The sequence below is a fragment of the Micromys minutus genome (assembly GCF_963924665.1).
Source record: "Micromys minutus genome assembly, chromosome: 24".
Classification (NCBI taxonomy): domain Eukaryota; kingdom Metazoa; phylum Chordata; class Mammalia; order Rodentia; family Muridae; genus Micromys; species Micromys minutus.
The window spans coordinates 10108993-10123039 of record NC_137959.1 but is presented as its reverse complement, the minus strand read 5'-3'; the positions used below and the strand labels follow the sequence as shown (position 1 = coordinate 10123039).

At 48.8% G+C, this 14047-nt stretch overlaps 3 protein-coding genes and 1 pseudogene across 4 annotated transcripts; 2 read left to right on the top strand and 2 right to left on the bottom strand.

The window, feature by feature from the left end:
* Positions 1 to 907: 907 nt before the first annotated feature.
* On the bottom strand, positions 908 to 2515 carry WDR83OS (WD repeat domain 83 opposite strand). Its single transcript, XM_080937215.1, has 4 exons — positions 2229 to 2515; positions 2014 to 2119; positions 1353 to 1450; positions 908 to 1281 (listed from the first exon to the last, which is right to left on the bottom strand). Exons 1-4 carry the CDS (start codon positions 2276 to 2278, stop codon positions 1215 to 1217), a joined length of 321 nt encoding a protein of 106 aa, XP_080793341.1. The 5' UTR covers positions 2279 to 2515; the 3' UTR covers positions 908 to 1214.
* Positions 2516 to 2646: 131 nt separating this feature from the next.
* WDR83 (WD repeat domain 83) lies at positions 2647 to 9994 on the top strand. Its single transcript, XM_080937210.1, has 9 exons — positions 2647 to 2796; positions 2876 to 2996; positions 3080 to 3185; positions 3460 to 3508; positions 3591 to 3717; positions 8762 to 8829; positions 8923 to 9031; positions 9115 to 9229; positions 9715 to 9994. Exons 1-9 carry the CDS (start codon positions 2694 to 2696, stop codon positions 9862 to 9864), a joined length of 948 nt encoding a protein of 315 aa, XP_080793336.1. The 5' UTR covers positions 2647 to 2693; the 3' UTR covers positions 9865 to 9994.
* Positions 7014 to 8002, top strand: LOC308436329 (heterogeneous nuclear ribonucleoprotein A3-like; annotated as a pseudogene). The gene has a single exon. The product of its transcript is annotated as a heterogeneous nuclear ribonucleoprotein A3-like (transcript).
* On the bottom strand, positions 9908 to 13730 carry DHPS (deoxyhypusine synthase). The gene is made up of 9 exons (XM_080937206.1): positions 13420 to 13730; positions 12870 to 13034; positions 12283 to 12404; positions 12104 to 12200; positions 11941 to 12027; positions 11413 to 11518; positions 11232 to 11335; positions 10200 to 10325; positions 9908 to 10124 (listed from the first exon to the last, which is right to left on the bottom strand). Exons 1-9 carry the CDS (start codon positions 13624 to 13626, stop codon positions 10029 to 10031), a joined length of 1110 nt encoding a protein of 369 aa, XP_080793332.1. The 5' UTR covers positions 13627 to 13730; the 3' UTR covers positions 9908 to 10028.
* Positions 13731 to 14047: the final 317 nt, after the last annotated feature.

The window sequence follows — 14047 nt, the reverse complement described above, 5'->3', positions numbered from 1 at the left end:
CTAGGCTATTAAGGAACCGTGGCCGTAGACCGACTAGACCGACATATCTGTACTGAGCACAGGGAAGAACTGGATCTATCCCCATTTCACACAGGGCTCTTTTGGCAGGAGACCTTAGCACTAAGACTTTTTGATATGCTTTTGAATGAGCGTGAGCAAAGGATTCAGCTTTTAAAGTGGGCTTTAATGTTTCCTAAGGGGTGGAAAGTGTAGATGGGATTCTAGGGTATCATACTGTGTTTTAGGGCTGGGGTCCTGGAAGGACCTAGAGTCGAAAACAGTTCTGATCTGCCTGTGGGACTGGGACTTTAAACAAACTGCCGCTGGAATGCCAAAGATGAAGCAGCAAGCCCAGTCTGGACAGAAACTGAGCAGCCTGTGAGCTGGGAGGGCCTTGTAGAGGAGAGAACCCTGAGTCTTGCATACCCTTCCCAACTCTTAAAGTTCTATTCACTGCTCTGTTGCTGTGCTAGGAAAACTCAGGACCAGGGTTTGGTATATTAATATACAGCTGTCATGTCAGCATGCTGAGGCTGAGGCAGGACTGTTTACTGGGCCAGCCATGGCCATGTAGGGATACACAAATAAATAAAACCTAGAAATATACCTTTGTAGAATACCTGTGTAGCCTGTATAAAGCCCTGACTTTCATACACAGCACTTCAAAATAAACAACACACACACAGACACACAGAAAACCAAGGCCTAGATTGGTTAGGCTATGAAGGCCAACAATCAACCAAGTGTAGAAATAATTGTCTTGCCCCTGATGCCTAACCCTAGACATGAGGCTTGTGAAATATGAACATAATCTCATTTTTTAAAAAGCTAAGACAGGGGCCCCAACACTGGGCAGTCTTCACTGGGCAGAACACCCCATGAACAAAAGAGAAGTAATACAAGCCAACCAGAGTGGAAATTTTTATATCAACTGGTTTCAATAAGAAAACAAGTGAATACTTAGAAACATGAACAGTGTTGCTCATAACCGTGGCCAGGGGAAGGAAGGTAGAAGAGGGGTCTGCAGGTTTATCTCTTTGTCAAAGCAGAAGCAGAACCCCAAAGAAAGGGCCAACTTCCCTCCATTCAGCTGGGAGTCCAGAAGCCACACTCAGGCAAGTTTAAGACAGCAGCTGAGGGAGGGTGGAGGCAGCCAAAGGCTAGGCCAGAGAGAAGGTGGGCCGGAGACCAGGAACCAACCCTCCTAGGTGGCATCACCATGGAGGTGTCATGGGCTGAGGATTCTGCAGATAGGACATCACCACGGCAGAGATTGAGAGCCTGAGACAGAAAAGAGCTGTCAGTTCTGGAGAGCATGCATGGGACCCCATCCCCTTACTCAGGATCCTCACATGAAGCTACTCATCATCTGCTTAGTGTCCTCCGAGCTCCGGGAGTTGGCAAAGCTGATAAAGGAGCAGTAGACAGCAACCCAAGCACACCATTTCAGCTGAAGAAAGGTGGGTGAGGAGACTTGGTCAGTGACAAGTATGCCAAGAAGTTCCCACAACCAAGATCCTCAAATATCAGGTTCCACCTGCAGCTTGGACCTTGTCCCCAATAAGTACCTCAACACCAACCCTTCAGAGCCTACTCCAAGCAGCAGGCTTCTGATCCTAGTGTGTGTGTGTGTGTGTGTGTGTGTGTGTGTGTGTGTGCGCGTGTGTCCTACACTTCTCACCCCACCACATCCTCTTAGACTGCTTTAACATTCCCACATGCTTAGGACCCTCCCAGCATTTTTTTCCATAAGTCTTCTTTAAAGTGTCTAAATTAGGCTCCACTCTCAGACCCGCTAGGCTATGTATGAGTCAACAAGTACAAGCCCAACTTCCTCTATGTTGGGGGCCTCACCCTAGCTCCGCCCGCCCCCCCCCCCCCCCCGCTGACCTCAGCCCCCACCCCCATCCCCACTCCCAACACAGCCAGAGGACCTGCCTCTTTCTGAACCCGCCCCCGGGCTTCAGTTTCAGGCGGACCAACAGACACTCAGGGAAATTCATCCCCACCCACCTTAAGCATGAGGCCACACATGCTGAAGATCATGCCGAGAAGATTCATGTAGTCCGGAGTCGGGTCGTCCAAAGCCGGGTTGCACTCGCTCGGAGGAGGCTTATACCTGCGACATGTTCAAGGATCAGGAGTGATCAAGCCCCACCTGGGCCAATTTAGCCTAGGCCCACGGCCACAACCAAAGACGCCTTGCCATGACTTGCTGGACTGCTCACCTCAGCACTTTGTTGGGCCTCCTTGGGTCGGACATATTGTTGGTGGACATAGCAAACTAAATACCACGCCGTCTTCCTTTCACGGCTGGAACAGCAGCTTCCGGCGTGAGAATGAAGGATGGCTTTTAGAGTAACACCAGTAACCTGGCGCTCCTGTTCCCAATTGGCAGTGGCCAGGATTGCTCTCAGCCAAAAAAAGGAGAACGAGAAAAGGCTAGAATAGTTCCTCGTAAGTAGAAAGTATAGAAAAAAAAATGAAAAGAGCTTTCATTATCCCCAACACTCATTAACGCACTGAAATTTTGAGCACGGAAGTGCGACGCAGGAAATAAATCCTGGGGGACAATAATAAGGTTACACCCGAGCAAGGATTTTTTTTTTTTTTTTTTTTTTTTGAAAGCTTGGAAGGAAGGCGGTCTCATACAAACAGTAGTAAAGCGGGCAGCGGTCTAATACCCTTAAAGTATGGCTTTTCCTGAGCCAAAGCCTAGGGCACCGGAGCTGCCGCAGAAACGGTTGAAGACGCTGGACTGCGGACAGGGCGCGGTGCGAGCCGTGCGATTTAATGGTAAGCAATCTCACCTTCATCCCGGGCGTCCCTCCACTTGAGCCCCGCGGTCGGGTAACCCCTGCCTACTCTTTCCTAGTGGATGGCAACTACTGCCTGACGTGCGGCAGCGATAAAACTCTAAAACTGTGGAACCCGTTGCGTGGGACGCTGCTGCGGACGTACAGTGGCCACGGTTACGAAGTGCTGGATGCAGCCGGGTGAGCCCCTGGCCAGACCGGAATAAGGAGCGCAGAGGCCAGGATCGTGAATGGATATTGACCTTCTTTTTACCGTTCTTCAGCTCCTTTGACAACAGCCATCTCTGTTCTGGTGGCGGGGACAAGACGGTGGTGCTGTGGGATGTAGCAACTGGGCAGGTCGTGCGCAAATTTCGGGGCCACGCCGGAGTGAGTACAAACTAGAAGACCCTCATTAACGTGTGCATTGTGGAGATCCATATTAGCGCATAGGTGGTACGAGGAAGATCCTTCCATTACAGTCTTCCCCATATGCCCATCTAGTATACCCTGGCAGCCACCAAGCACTATCTTCCTTCCAGTTTCCCCAGAACCTTCCCTACCTAAAACATGTGCCCTTGCTTCAACATGCACTGAGAGCCTTACCTTTATCCCAATCCTCCAAAAGCCCCACTTCTCTAAATTGGTAATTCCTGATTCTCAGAAGGTGAACACCGTTCAGTTTAATGAAGAGGCCACAGTCATCCTGTCTGGTGAGTCTGCGGTCTAGACAGCAAGAAACTGGCTGCTACCCAGAGACCCAACCCTGACCTCACCTTCATGTTGGCCTTACAGGTTCTATCGATTCCAGTGTGCGATGTTGGGACTGTCGATCTCGGAAGCCTGAGCCAGTGCAGACACTAGATGAAGCCAGAGACGGCATATCCAGTGTAAAGGTGTCAGACCATGAGATCTTGGCAGGGTGAGTAGGTCCAGTGCCACACTCCTTGCCCTGGTGCCACTGGAGGTCATAGAAGCCAGAGTTTGGTTGAGACAGGGCCTTTTGTAATCCAAGACAGCCTTCAATTCCTAATCTTCTTTTGCCTCTACCACCCAAGTGCTGAGAGTATCAGAATGAGCCATGAAGGGCATGGTGACACATACATGCTTTTAATGCCCAGCCTCAGGAGACAGAGGCATTTGGATCTCTGAGTAGTTAGGGATATGTGAAGAAACCCTGTCTATTTTTTTTTAAGATTTTTTAGGGCTGGAGGGATGGCTCAGTGGTTAAGAGCACTGACTGCTCTTCCAGAGGTTCTGAGTTCAATTCCCAGCAACCACATGGTGGCTCACAACCATCTGTAATGGGATCTGAAGCCAGCTACAGTGTACTCACATACATAAAATAAATAAATAAAGATTTTTTAAAAAAAGATTTTTTAAATTACTATATATGAGTACATTGTCGCTGTCTTCAGACGCACCAGAAGAGGGCATCAGATCTCATCACAGATGGTTGTGAGCCACCATGTGATTGCTGGGATTTGAACTCAGGACCTCTGGAAGAGCAGTCAGTGCTCTTAACCGCTGAGTCATCTCTCCAGCCCAGAAACCCTGTCTCAAAACAACACCACACACACACACAGAGAGAGAGAGAGAGAGAGAGAGAGAGAGAGAGAGAGAGAGAGAAAGAGAGAGAGAAAGAGAGAGAGAGAGACACACAAATGCTGAATCCCAGCCTAGATATGTTTTTGTTTTTCTGACAGGGACCCACTCCGTCTTGGAATTCATTATATACAACAGGCTGGGCTTGTGGCAATGTTCCCTGCTCTGCCTCTTTACTGCCATTGATGCAATTCTAGGTGTCACCTCAAAGCCTGGCCCAGCCCAGACCATTCAGTAAATCAAAAATAAGCATCCCAGGGGCTGGAGAGATGGCTAGTGGTTAAGAGCACTGACTGCTCTTCCAGAGGTCCTGAGTTCAATTTCTAGCAACCACATGGTGGCTCACAACCATCTGTAATGGGATCCAATGCCCTCTTCTGGTGTGTCTGAAGCCAGCAACAGTGTACTTATATATAATAAATGAATGAATGAATGATGTACTTATATATAATAAATGAATGAATGATGTACTTATATATAATAAATAAATAAATAAATAAAATCCCAAAAGATCAAAGACATGAGGGCTGGAGAGATGGTTCAGTGGTTAAAAGCACTGGCTGCACTTCCAAAGAAATCTAGCTTCAATTCCCAGCACCCGTGTGATAACTTACAGTTAATTGTCTGTAATTTCAGTTCCAGGGGACCTGATACCTTCTTCTGGCCTGTGAGACACAAGGCATGCACATGATAACAAACATACATGCAAGCAAAAACACAAATACACATAAAAATTTTTAAAATAGTGTAGATGCATCTGTATGGGGGGATATGTGTATGATGGGGAGGTATCAGCAGAGGTCAAAGACGTCTCTGGGGCTGGAGGTTTTTTTTATTTATTTTTAGTATTGTGTGTGTGCAGACATGTAGAGGTCAGAGGACAGGCTGTTCTCTCCATTTCTGCCATGCTATGTACTCCAGGTTGACTGGCCCTTGGCTTTCCAGGAGAATCTTCTGTCCCCAGCCCCATTACCCAGGAATCATGCTAAGACACTAGATCTTCCTACTCCATCCAGCTATTAGTGGTTTCCAGAGATCAAACTTGGATCACCAGTCTTGCTTTTTAACCCTCTGGGACTTCTCCCAGGCTCACAGACATCACTTAATTTCAGCTTGGTGATAGGGAACTTGGTTGTGGCGGACTCCACACTGTGGCCCAGCTCAAGAGCTTAAGCAAACACAATGGTCTCTGTACTTTACTTCTCTCCTTGGCTGCATCTGGTTGGCTACTCTCACCTTCAAGTCCCATGTCTGATGCCACCTGCTTGGACCTTTCTAGATCTCCTTGTTCAGCATAGGCTACCTAATGGTAGAGACTGGGTAACTTCTTCCACTGAAAGCTGCAGTTTCTAGTCTGTCCTGTCTAGCAGGACAGTCAGTAAATGCAGCCATGGGGGCTGGAAAGATTGTCCAGTGGTTTAGAACACTTGTTGCTCTTGTAGAGAACCCAGGTTTGATTCTTAACATCCACATGGTGGCTCACAACCATCTGTAACTCCAGTTCTAGAGAATCCAACCCCTCTTTTGGCCTCTCCAGGAAGCCAGACACATACATGGTTCATATATATAAAATATCCATGTATATGAGATAAAAATTAATCCAAAAAGTTGATTAAATTTTACATAAATAAATGCAACCATGAGCCAGGCAGGCATGGTGACATGTGCCTTTTATTCCAGTTCTTGGAAAGCAAAAGCAGGTGGATCTGAGTTCCAGGCCATTCTGGTCTATATAACACGTTCTAGGCCAGCTAGGACTAAAGATACCCTGTCTCAAAAAAAAAAAAAAAAAAAAAAAATTACTGAGTGCCAACTATGGCAGATGTAATGATATCTTCCCAGCATTGAGAAGGCCAGGGCACAGGGCCAAGAGTTAAAGGCCAGCCTGTCTATAGTTAGTCAGTAGAGACACATGCCTTTAATCTTAGCACTCAGGAAGCAGAAGTGTGCAGAGCTCCAGGTCAGCCAAGGCCACACACAGAAACCCTGTCTCAAAATAAATAAATAAATAAATAAATAGAGAAAGATCAAGCATAAGTACAATATCTAGTCACATTAGGGACAAAAGTGAAGGAGTGACGATCTGTGAGACAGCAGAAAGGTAGAATTGGTGCCAGTGAAGGCCTGGTGAGACCAAGCTTGGGTGGACTTAGAGCCGCCTAGTGGCTAGCTGGAGGGAAAGCAAGCACATATCCCAAGATGAACTTGGCAGGTGCAGCTAGGCCAGATGAGAGCTGAAGGCATGGCAGAACAGGGTCTGGAGGCCTGCAGGGGACATTTGGACATTTATTTTTCCAAGAGTGGTGAAATGCCTTATTTCTTTGAGAGGAAGACTGGCAGAAGTGGCTATGCTTCCAAAATTCCTGGTGTGGTAGGTGGTGAGCCAGGTGTGTGGTAGGACACGCCTGTAATCCTAGCATGTGAGAGAGGTTCAGGGACAAACTCAGTCACAAAGTGAATATGAGACCAGCATGACTCTGAGATCCTGTCTCAAAAATAGGAGAAAGCTGCTTTGGGGGTGTGGGCATTAAGGATTATAGGCAAAACTTTTATACAAGACAAAAATAAGATGGTGATATCAAACTCAAGTTGGAAGAGGAGTCCAGTCTCAAAATGGAGGGCCATGATCCTGAGGAACCAGAGCAGCCGAGGAAACTGTTCACTGGTGGGCCGAGCTTCGAAACCACAGATGACAGTTTAAGAGAACATTTTGATAAATGGGGCACACTTACAGACTGTGTGGTTATGAGATCCTCAAACAAAACGTTCCAGAGACTTTGGTTTTGTGACCTACTCTTGTGTTGAGGTGGATGCTGCAGTGTGTGCTCGGCCACACAAGGTCGATGGGTATGTGGTGGAACCAAAGAGAGCTGTTTCTAGAGAATTCTGTGAAGCCTGGTGCCCATTTAATGGTGAAGAAAATTTTTGTTGGTGGTATTAAAGAGGATATGGAAGAATATAAATCTAAGAGACTATTTTGAAAAGTATGGCAAGATTGAAACCATAGAAGTTATGGAAGACAGGCAGAGTGGGAAAAAGAGAGGATTTGCTTTTGTAACTTTTGATGATCATGACACAGTTGATAAAATTGTTGTTCAGAAATACCACACTATTAATGGGCATAATTGTGAAGTGAAAAGGGCCCTTTCTAAACAAGAGATGTAGTCTGCTGGATCACAGAGAGGTCAGGGGGTGGATCTGGCAACTTTATGGGTCGTGGAGGAAACTTTGGTAGTGGAGGTGGAGGCAGCAGAGGTGGTTATGGAGGTGGTGATGGTGGATATAATGAATTTGGAGGTGATGGTGCAACTATGGTGGTTGCCCTGGTCACAGCAGTAGAGGAGGTTATGGAGGTGGGGGACCAGGATATGGAAACCAAGGCGGTGGATACGGTGAAGGAGGAAGAGATGATGGTTACAGTGAAGGAGAGAATTTTGGTGGCGGTGGGAACCATAATGACTTTGGAAATGACAGTGGACAGCAACAATCAAATTATGGACCCATGAAGGAGCAGTTAAGGTGACAGAAGCTCAGGGAGTCCCTGTGGAGGTGGCTGTGGATCTGGAGCTGGAAGTAGTGGATATGGAAGCAGAAGGTTTTAAAACAGAAACGGCTACAGTTCTTAGCAGGACAGAGAGTGAGGAGGTGTCAGGATAGATTCAGGTCACTCTGAGACAGTCGTCGTAAACGCATTAGAGGAACTGTAAAAATCTGCCACAGGAGGAACGATGATCCACAGTCAGAAAAGTTACTGCAGCTTAAACAGGAAACCCTTCTTGTTCAGGACTGTCACAGCCAGTTTGCAAAAAGTGCAGCTATTGATTGATGCAATGTAGTGTCAGTTAGATGGACACTCCTGAGGTCTTCTATCTGTTGTAGCTTTGTCTTCTTCTTTTTCTTTTCATTACATCAGGTACATTGCCCTGTAAATTGTGGTAGTGGTACCAAGAATAAAAAATTAAGGAATTTTTAACTTTTCAAAAAAAAAAATAATAAGATGGTGGTGGTCCTGGAGATGAGGAAGGAGTCGCACTCTGAGAATACAGTTTCTTTGGTATCTATAGTAGGTTGATTTCAGGATCTACCAGGGATAGCAGATTTTGGGCTACCCTTTCTGCTCATAGTTTCAGTTTGTTTTTACTGCTTGAGATGCTGAGTATGAAACTTAGGGCCTGTGCGTGCTGAGAGGTCAGACTGGTCTACAGAGTGAGTTCCGGATCAGCCAGGGCTACAGAAAGAAAGCCTGTCTGGAAAAATGATAACTAAATCTTTATAAGATATATTCCTGCATAAATAAACCTTAAATAAAATAAAATAAAAACGGTTGCAATTGTTTAGGCTGGATCTACCCTTTCTTACAGCTCTGTGGATGGCCGCGTGAGGCGCTACGACCTAAGGATGGGGCAGGTCTCCTCAGACTACGTGGGCAGTGAGTGTGGCCAGAGGCCAGTGGGACAGTCAAGGCAAGTGGTGGGACAGGCAAGAGTCCCCAGCCTCACCTGCCTGCCATGCTCTCTCTAAGGCCCCATCACCTGCACCTGCTTCAGCCGGGATGGGCAGTGCACGCTGATATCCAGCCTGGACTCTGTTCTACGGCTTCTAGATAAAGACACAGGGGAGCTGCTGGGCGAGTGAGTCTCCATGGTTGGCTTTCCCCCTCACCCCACTTCTGGGGTGGAACAAGCCCTTCTGATCCTCCCACCCCCGCTGCTAGGTATGTTGGCCATAAGAATCAGCAGTACAAGCTGGACTGCTGCCTGAGTGAGCGAGACACACACGTGGTCAGCTGCTCTGAGGATGGCAAAGTCTTCTTCTGGGACCTGGTGGAGGTGAGCCTTCCCCTTGTGCTCCTTGCTAAGGGTATCAGCTGTGTGTTTCCCATGCTTGAAAGGAGCAGTGATGACAGGTATTTGAGCTGGGACCTCTGGCAGAGGGTGGAGGTATGTGTCTCACTTTGTAGCCCAGGCTGGGTTTGAATTCATCCTGCCTCAGCCTCCTAAGCTGGAATGTGAAGGATGAATGAGGGGAAATCAGGAAGGACACTCAAGCAAGGGGAACAGCATATGTGCTAAAGGACTTGAGAAGATGGTGCCTGTAGCTGGTTCCAGGTGGGTCACAAGGAAGACTGAGCTAGGGCCTCTGTATGTCCATGGCTGGCAGTCTCTAGGCCAAAGATGTGGGTGGCTCAATGGCATGATTTGCCTAGCATTCTCAGCACCACCAAAAGAAGTCAGGGAAGAGATGACTGAGGACTTCAGGCTAGATCTCAAGGAGACTAATTGATAGTAATTGTTCCCTACCACTCATTCCTTAGGGTGCTCTGGCACTGGCCCTGCCTGTGGGTTCTCATGTGGTACAGTCGCTGGCTTACCATCCCACAGAACCCTGCCTTCTGACTGCCATGGGAGGCAGCATCCAGTACTGGCGAGAAGAGACCTATGAGGCAGAGGGTGGAGCAGGCTGAGGCTTAAGGACCTGACACCAAAGATCCAGAACAACTCAGAAAACCCAACAAAAAGACCATTTATTCTAGAGATGCTGCTACCAAGGAGTGGGCCCAGGGAGGGGCTGGTATATAAAGTTAATAAATAAAGGTGTGGCAAAAAGCCTCAGTCTTAACCAATCTTCTTAGTCTTCATTCTTCTCAGCTCTGAAGGCATCTGCCTTTTGGGCGAATGTCTCAGCCACCAGCAAGGGGAAAACCAGAGAAGCATCAGCATAGACCTGCAGAGGACCTGAGTAAGCCATGGAGCCATGGGCTATCCCATGGACCCTGCACCCTGGTCAGCCACCATTTACCTTTACTGGCTGTGCATCCATCCGGATCTTGCCCCAAGAGACAGCCTCATCTGGCCGGGCTCCCGAGTCTGAGCCATCAAACTCCTGAGCTGTGTTGATATAGACAGCATAGTCAGCTCCATTCCGCTGTGTATAGAGGAAGGCCTGGTCAGAAACCATAGACAGAGGCACCACCAGAGCCACACGGGCTGGGTATGACACAGAGGAAGGCCTAGAGAGCTTTTAGGAAGGGCCCATCAGTGCCTGAGGTTCATGGGCAGGTGATGATGTTTCCAACACAACCACCACCTGCATACAAGCTGTCCTACCGTAAACCAAAATGTACCACTTCTGAGCACCCCATGTGACAAACCAGTTAAAACACAGACAAAGTAAGAATAGTGTATAGGGCTGGAGAGATGGCTCGGTGGCTGCCACAAACCATCTGCAGGAGACCACACCTACCTCTGCTCCCACTACAGCACTGTTCTGTGCCTCAGATCCATTACTCTCACCCCACAGCCACCAGAGGGCCTCTGCAAATATGTTCTTCCTGAGTCCTGATCTCATTCAGACAGTTCCACAGGCCAAGTTGGCTGCGCAGTGTAACGTCTAGGCAGCCTTCACTACTTGTCTCAGGGCCTTTGCATTAGATGTTCCCTCTCTGAGAATGCTCTTCCCGTACATAACCATAAGGCTGGTGGGTAACACGTCAGTCTCTGCTCAAGCTTACGATTCCAGAAGACTGTCTCAACACTCCCTTTAGTAAACAGCATTCTTTTCATGTCACAGCATTTCAAGTTGGCCCTGAACTATGGACAAGCCTTCCTCCTGCCTTAGTTTCCCAAGTAGCTATGACTAGTCACCTTGCCTGACTGACATTACTTAGTCCTCACATGCATGTAACTTATGGCTGTCTGACCTGCCTCACCCCAACATAACTCCAAAGAGGACAGGGATTCTGGTCCATCTAGCCCACTGCTGAAGTGCATGCCTAGCATACCATCTCTTGTAACAGGGTGGGGACGGCCTGCCAAGGGCCACTCCACTCACCATGAGGTTAGCATTGGCGATGTGGTGCTTGACCATACCTCCACCCAGGATGATCATCCCAGAGCGCTTGGCGAAAATGGCCTGCATGTTGATGAGTCGCAGGTCTGGGAGAGAGGGCAGAGGTCAGGCCTTGGCCTCAGTGGGCTTTCCTCACCCTTCTCCCAGGGCTTTAGCTCCTCACCTTCAACGATGTCCAGAACCAAGCCTGGGTTTTTATAGGAATGGAAGAAGATCATGTCACCCAGTGAGCCATCTGTGAGCGCAGGACTCAGCACAGGGATGTGGTTCTGGTGGGGACAGGCCAGTTAGCAGCTACAGCTCACACCCCAGAAAAATTGATCCCCAACCCAGTGGCATCCCTCCCGACCTAAGGAGGCCACTTGATTTCTCTATGGTCATGGACCTCTGCTTTACATGAAGGCAGATGTGAGGAAAGCACACATGACTTGAGGACGGTGCTGGCACACTGAGCAGTGCCTGATTACTGTCCAGACGCTTGAGCTGCACCGTCCCCGGGAGCACGGCACCCTGGGTCGGGTTCCACTGACTCCTAAAGTACTCTGTTAATTCCAAGAATGTAGGGGCACAGCTAGAACCCTGCAGCCAAGTGACACAGCACCTATCCTCTCTGGTCAATGCTCCTCGTATAACCTGGGAAGACTAAGAATAATGATAGAGACTCTCGGGATACTGTTTTCACCCAACCCACCTTATAGGCCCAATAATACACAGACTCCGGGTTGTTGATCTCCTTCCCAAGCCGGGAGATCATCTTGGAAGGTGTCCACTTCACACCCTAACAAGGGAGAGAACAGCAGTGTCAGCTCCTATGTCCTCTGACTACCATGCAGGTCCTGAGCCTCCCAGCCTACCTCTGTATTCTGCTCCAGCACCATCTGGTCTAGAATGGGCATGAGCCAGTCCTCAAACTTGCAGTAATTGTCATTTGGCACCAGCAGGTTCCCAATCCTGGAAATGGGAACCATGTGGGCATCTGTCACTAGGACCCTCAGCCCAGCTTCCCTGCCCCCACCACAACTCTGAGCCTTACCTGTTGATCCCATTCTCCCGGAGCTCCTTTCCCCTGAGGCTGAACTCGCCAAGATATGTGGGTGCCAGGCACTTGATGAGGTCTTCTTCCACACCTCCAGCAGTGGTCACCAATACATCCACCTGTAGTCACGGGCAACACTGATCCTCATCCCTAACAATGGCCTGAGCTCATCCAGACCCAAAGCACGAGCTCTACAACAAAACCAACTCAAGCCCAGTCCTCTGCTTAAAGCAGACCCACAGCCAAAAAAAGTAGCACTCTGTGATCCCAGCACTCAGAGAGGACTGCCAGTATGTCTAAAAGCAACAGTCCATTTCCTTACACCCATTTTTTCCCTTTAAGATTTATTTTATGCATGTGAATACACTGTCCCTCTCTTCAGACACACAAGAAAGAGGCATCATCAGATCCCATTAAAGATGGTTGTAAGTCACCATGTGGTTACTGGAATCCAAACCCAAATCTTCCACGGAACAGCAGATACTCTCTATCTTGAGCCTTGTCATTTCTCTTAAATGAACAATAAATACTATTTTGTCTATTGGCCCAAAGAGGTTGGGGCCACAGATCTAACGTGGACCCACCATGTTGTGCTGCACGAGGTAACGAATGGTCTCACGGAGGCCCGAACTGATGAGGTTGGAAGTATAGCCCAAGAAAATGGTGCAGCCTGTGAGTGGGCGGCGGCTCTGAGTCAGGTCTTCGTGATGATCTTCATCTACTGCCAGTGGCTCCAGCTTCTTCTCAATCTGGGCACAGAAGAGTTGCACTAAAACTCTAAACTTCAGTTGAGGAACCAGTGGATTGGATAACAGGGGTTGATTACAATCAGGGAAACTACTACAAAACCAAAGCACAACCCCAGTGCAGTCCTTAACCCTCCCATTCCAAGTCCAGGTCCTGTCACTTTGGGAACCACACAATTATCTTCTTTTCAAGTCTCCTTCCACTGGGAAGAGCAAATCCAGGGCTCTCCCTGCGTTAAGCTCCTCCTACAAGCCCTGTCTTGATTTTAACCCCAAGCTCCACCCACCGCAGAACACTCGTTCACCAGGACTCCGCCTCTCCCGGACACTCGGGAGGAAGTCCGCGCGGGGCGGCCCCGCCTCCCACCCGGGTGGCCCCGTGCCTCACCATGGCGTTGACTTGCTGCACCGCGCGCCCGAAGTTGGTAGCCTGGAAGCCGGTGGTGCGGTAGGCTTCCAGAAGCGCATGGTAATCTACGCCGCGGTTAAAGTCGTAACCTTGGACCTGGGCGCTGTCGGGCGGCAACGGCGAGCTGTGCTTGAGCACCGCGGCCAGCGCCGAGGAGGGCGCCGCCTCCGGCGGGATCCCCTCCATGCGCTCGCTGCTGCTCTCAGGTCACAGTAGCCTCGGCACCCTGGGACCCGCAAAATCTTTCAGCGTGTTCGGCACGAGCCCAGGAAATGCGACTCCAGAGCTGGTGGGGGTGGCAAGGGGGGAGGAGGAAGGAGGGAGAACCACCGGAAGCTACTTGGTCACGTGACCCTGGACAGTGCCTTTGGTACTGGTAGTGGCCATTTTATTCCTGTTTCGTACAAATGGTCCAGGAGCTGTTACTCCCTATAGGCAGATTCAGCTTCAAGCAGATCAAAGTGCCTAGTTTGCAAGCTGTCTGTCCAGATATTCTTGTCCCCCATGAGCAAGGTGATTGTTTCTAGGACAGAGTCCTTGGACACAAGGGGTTTGCATCAGTAAAAAAAATGAGTTAGTTGCAACCTTTTGTCAAAAAAAATAGTAT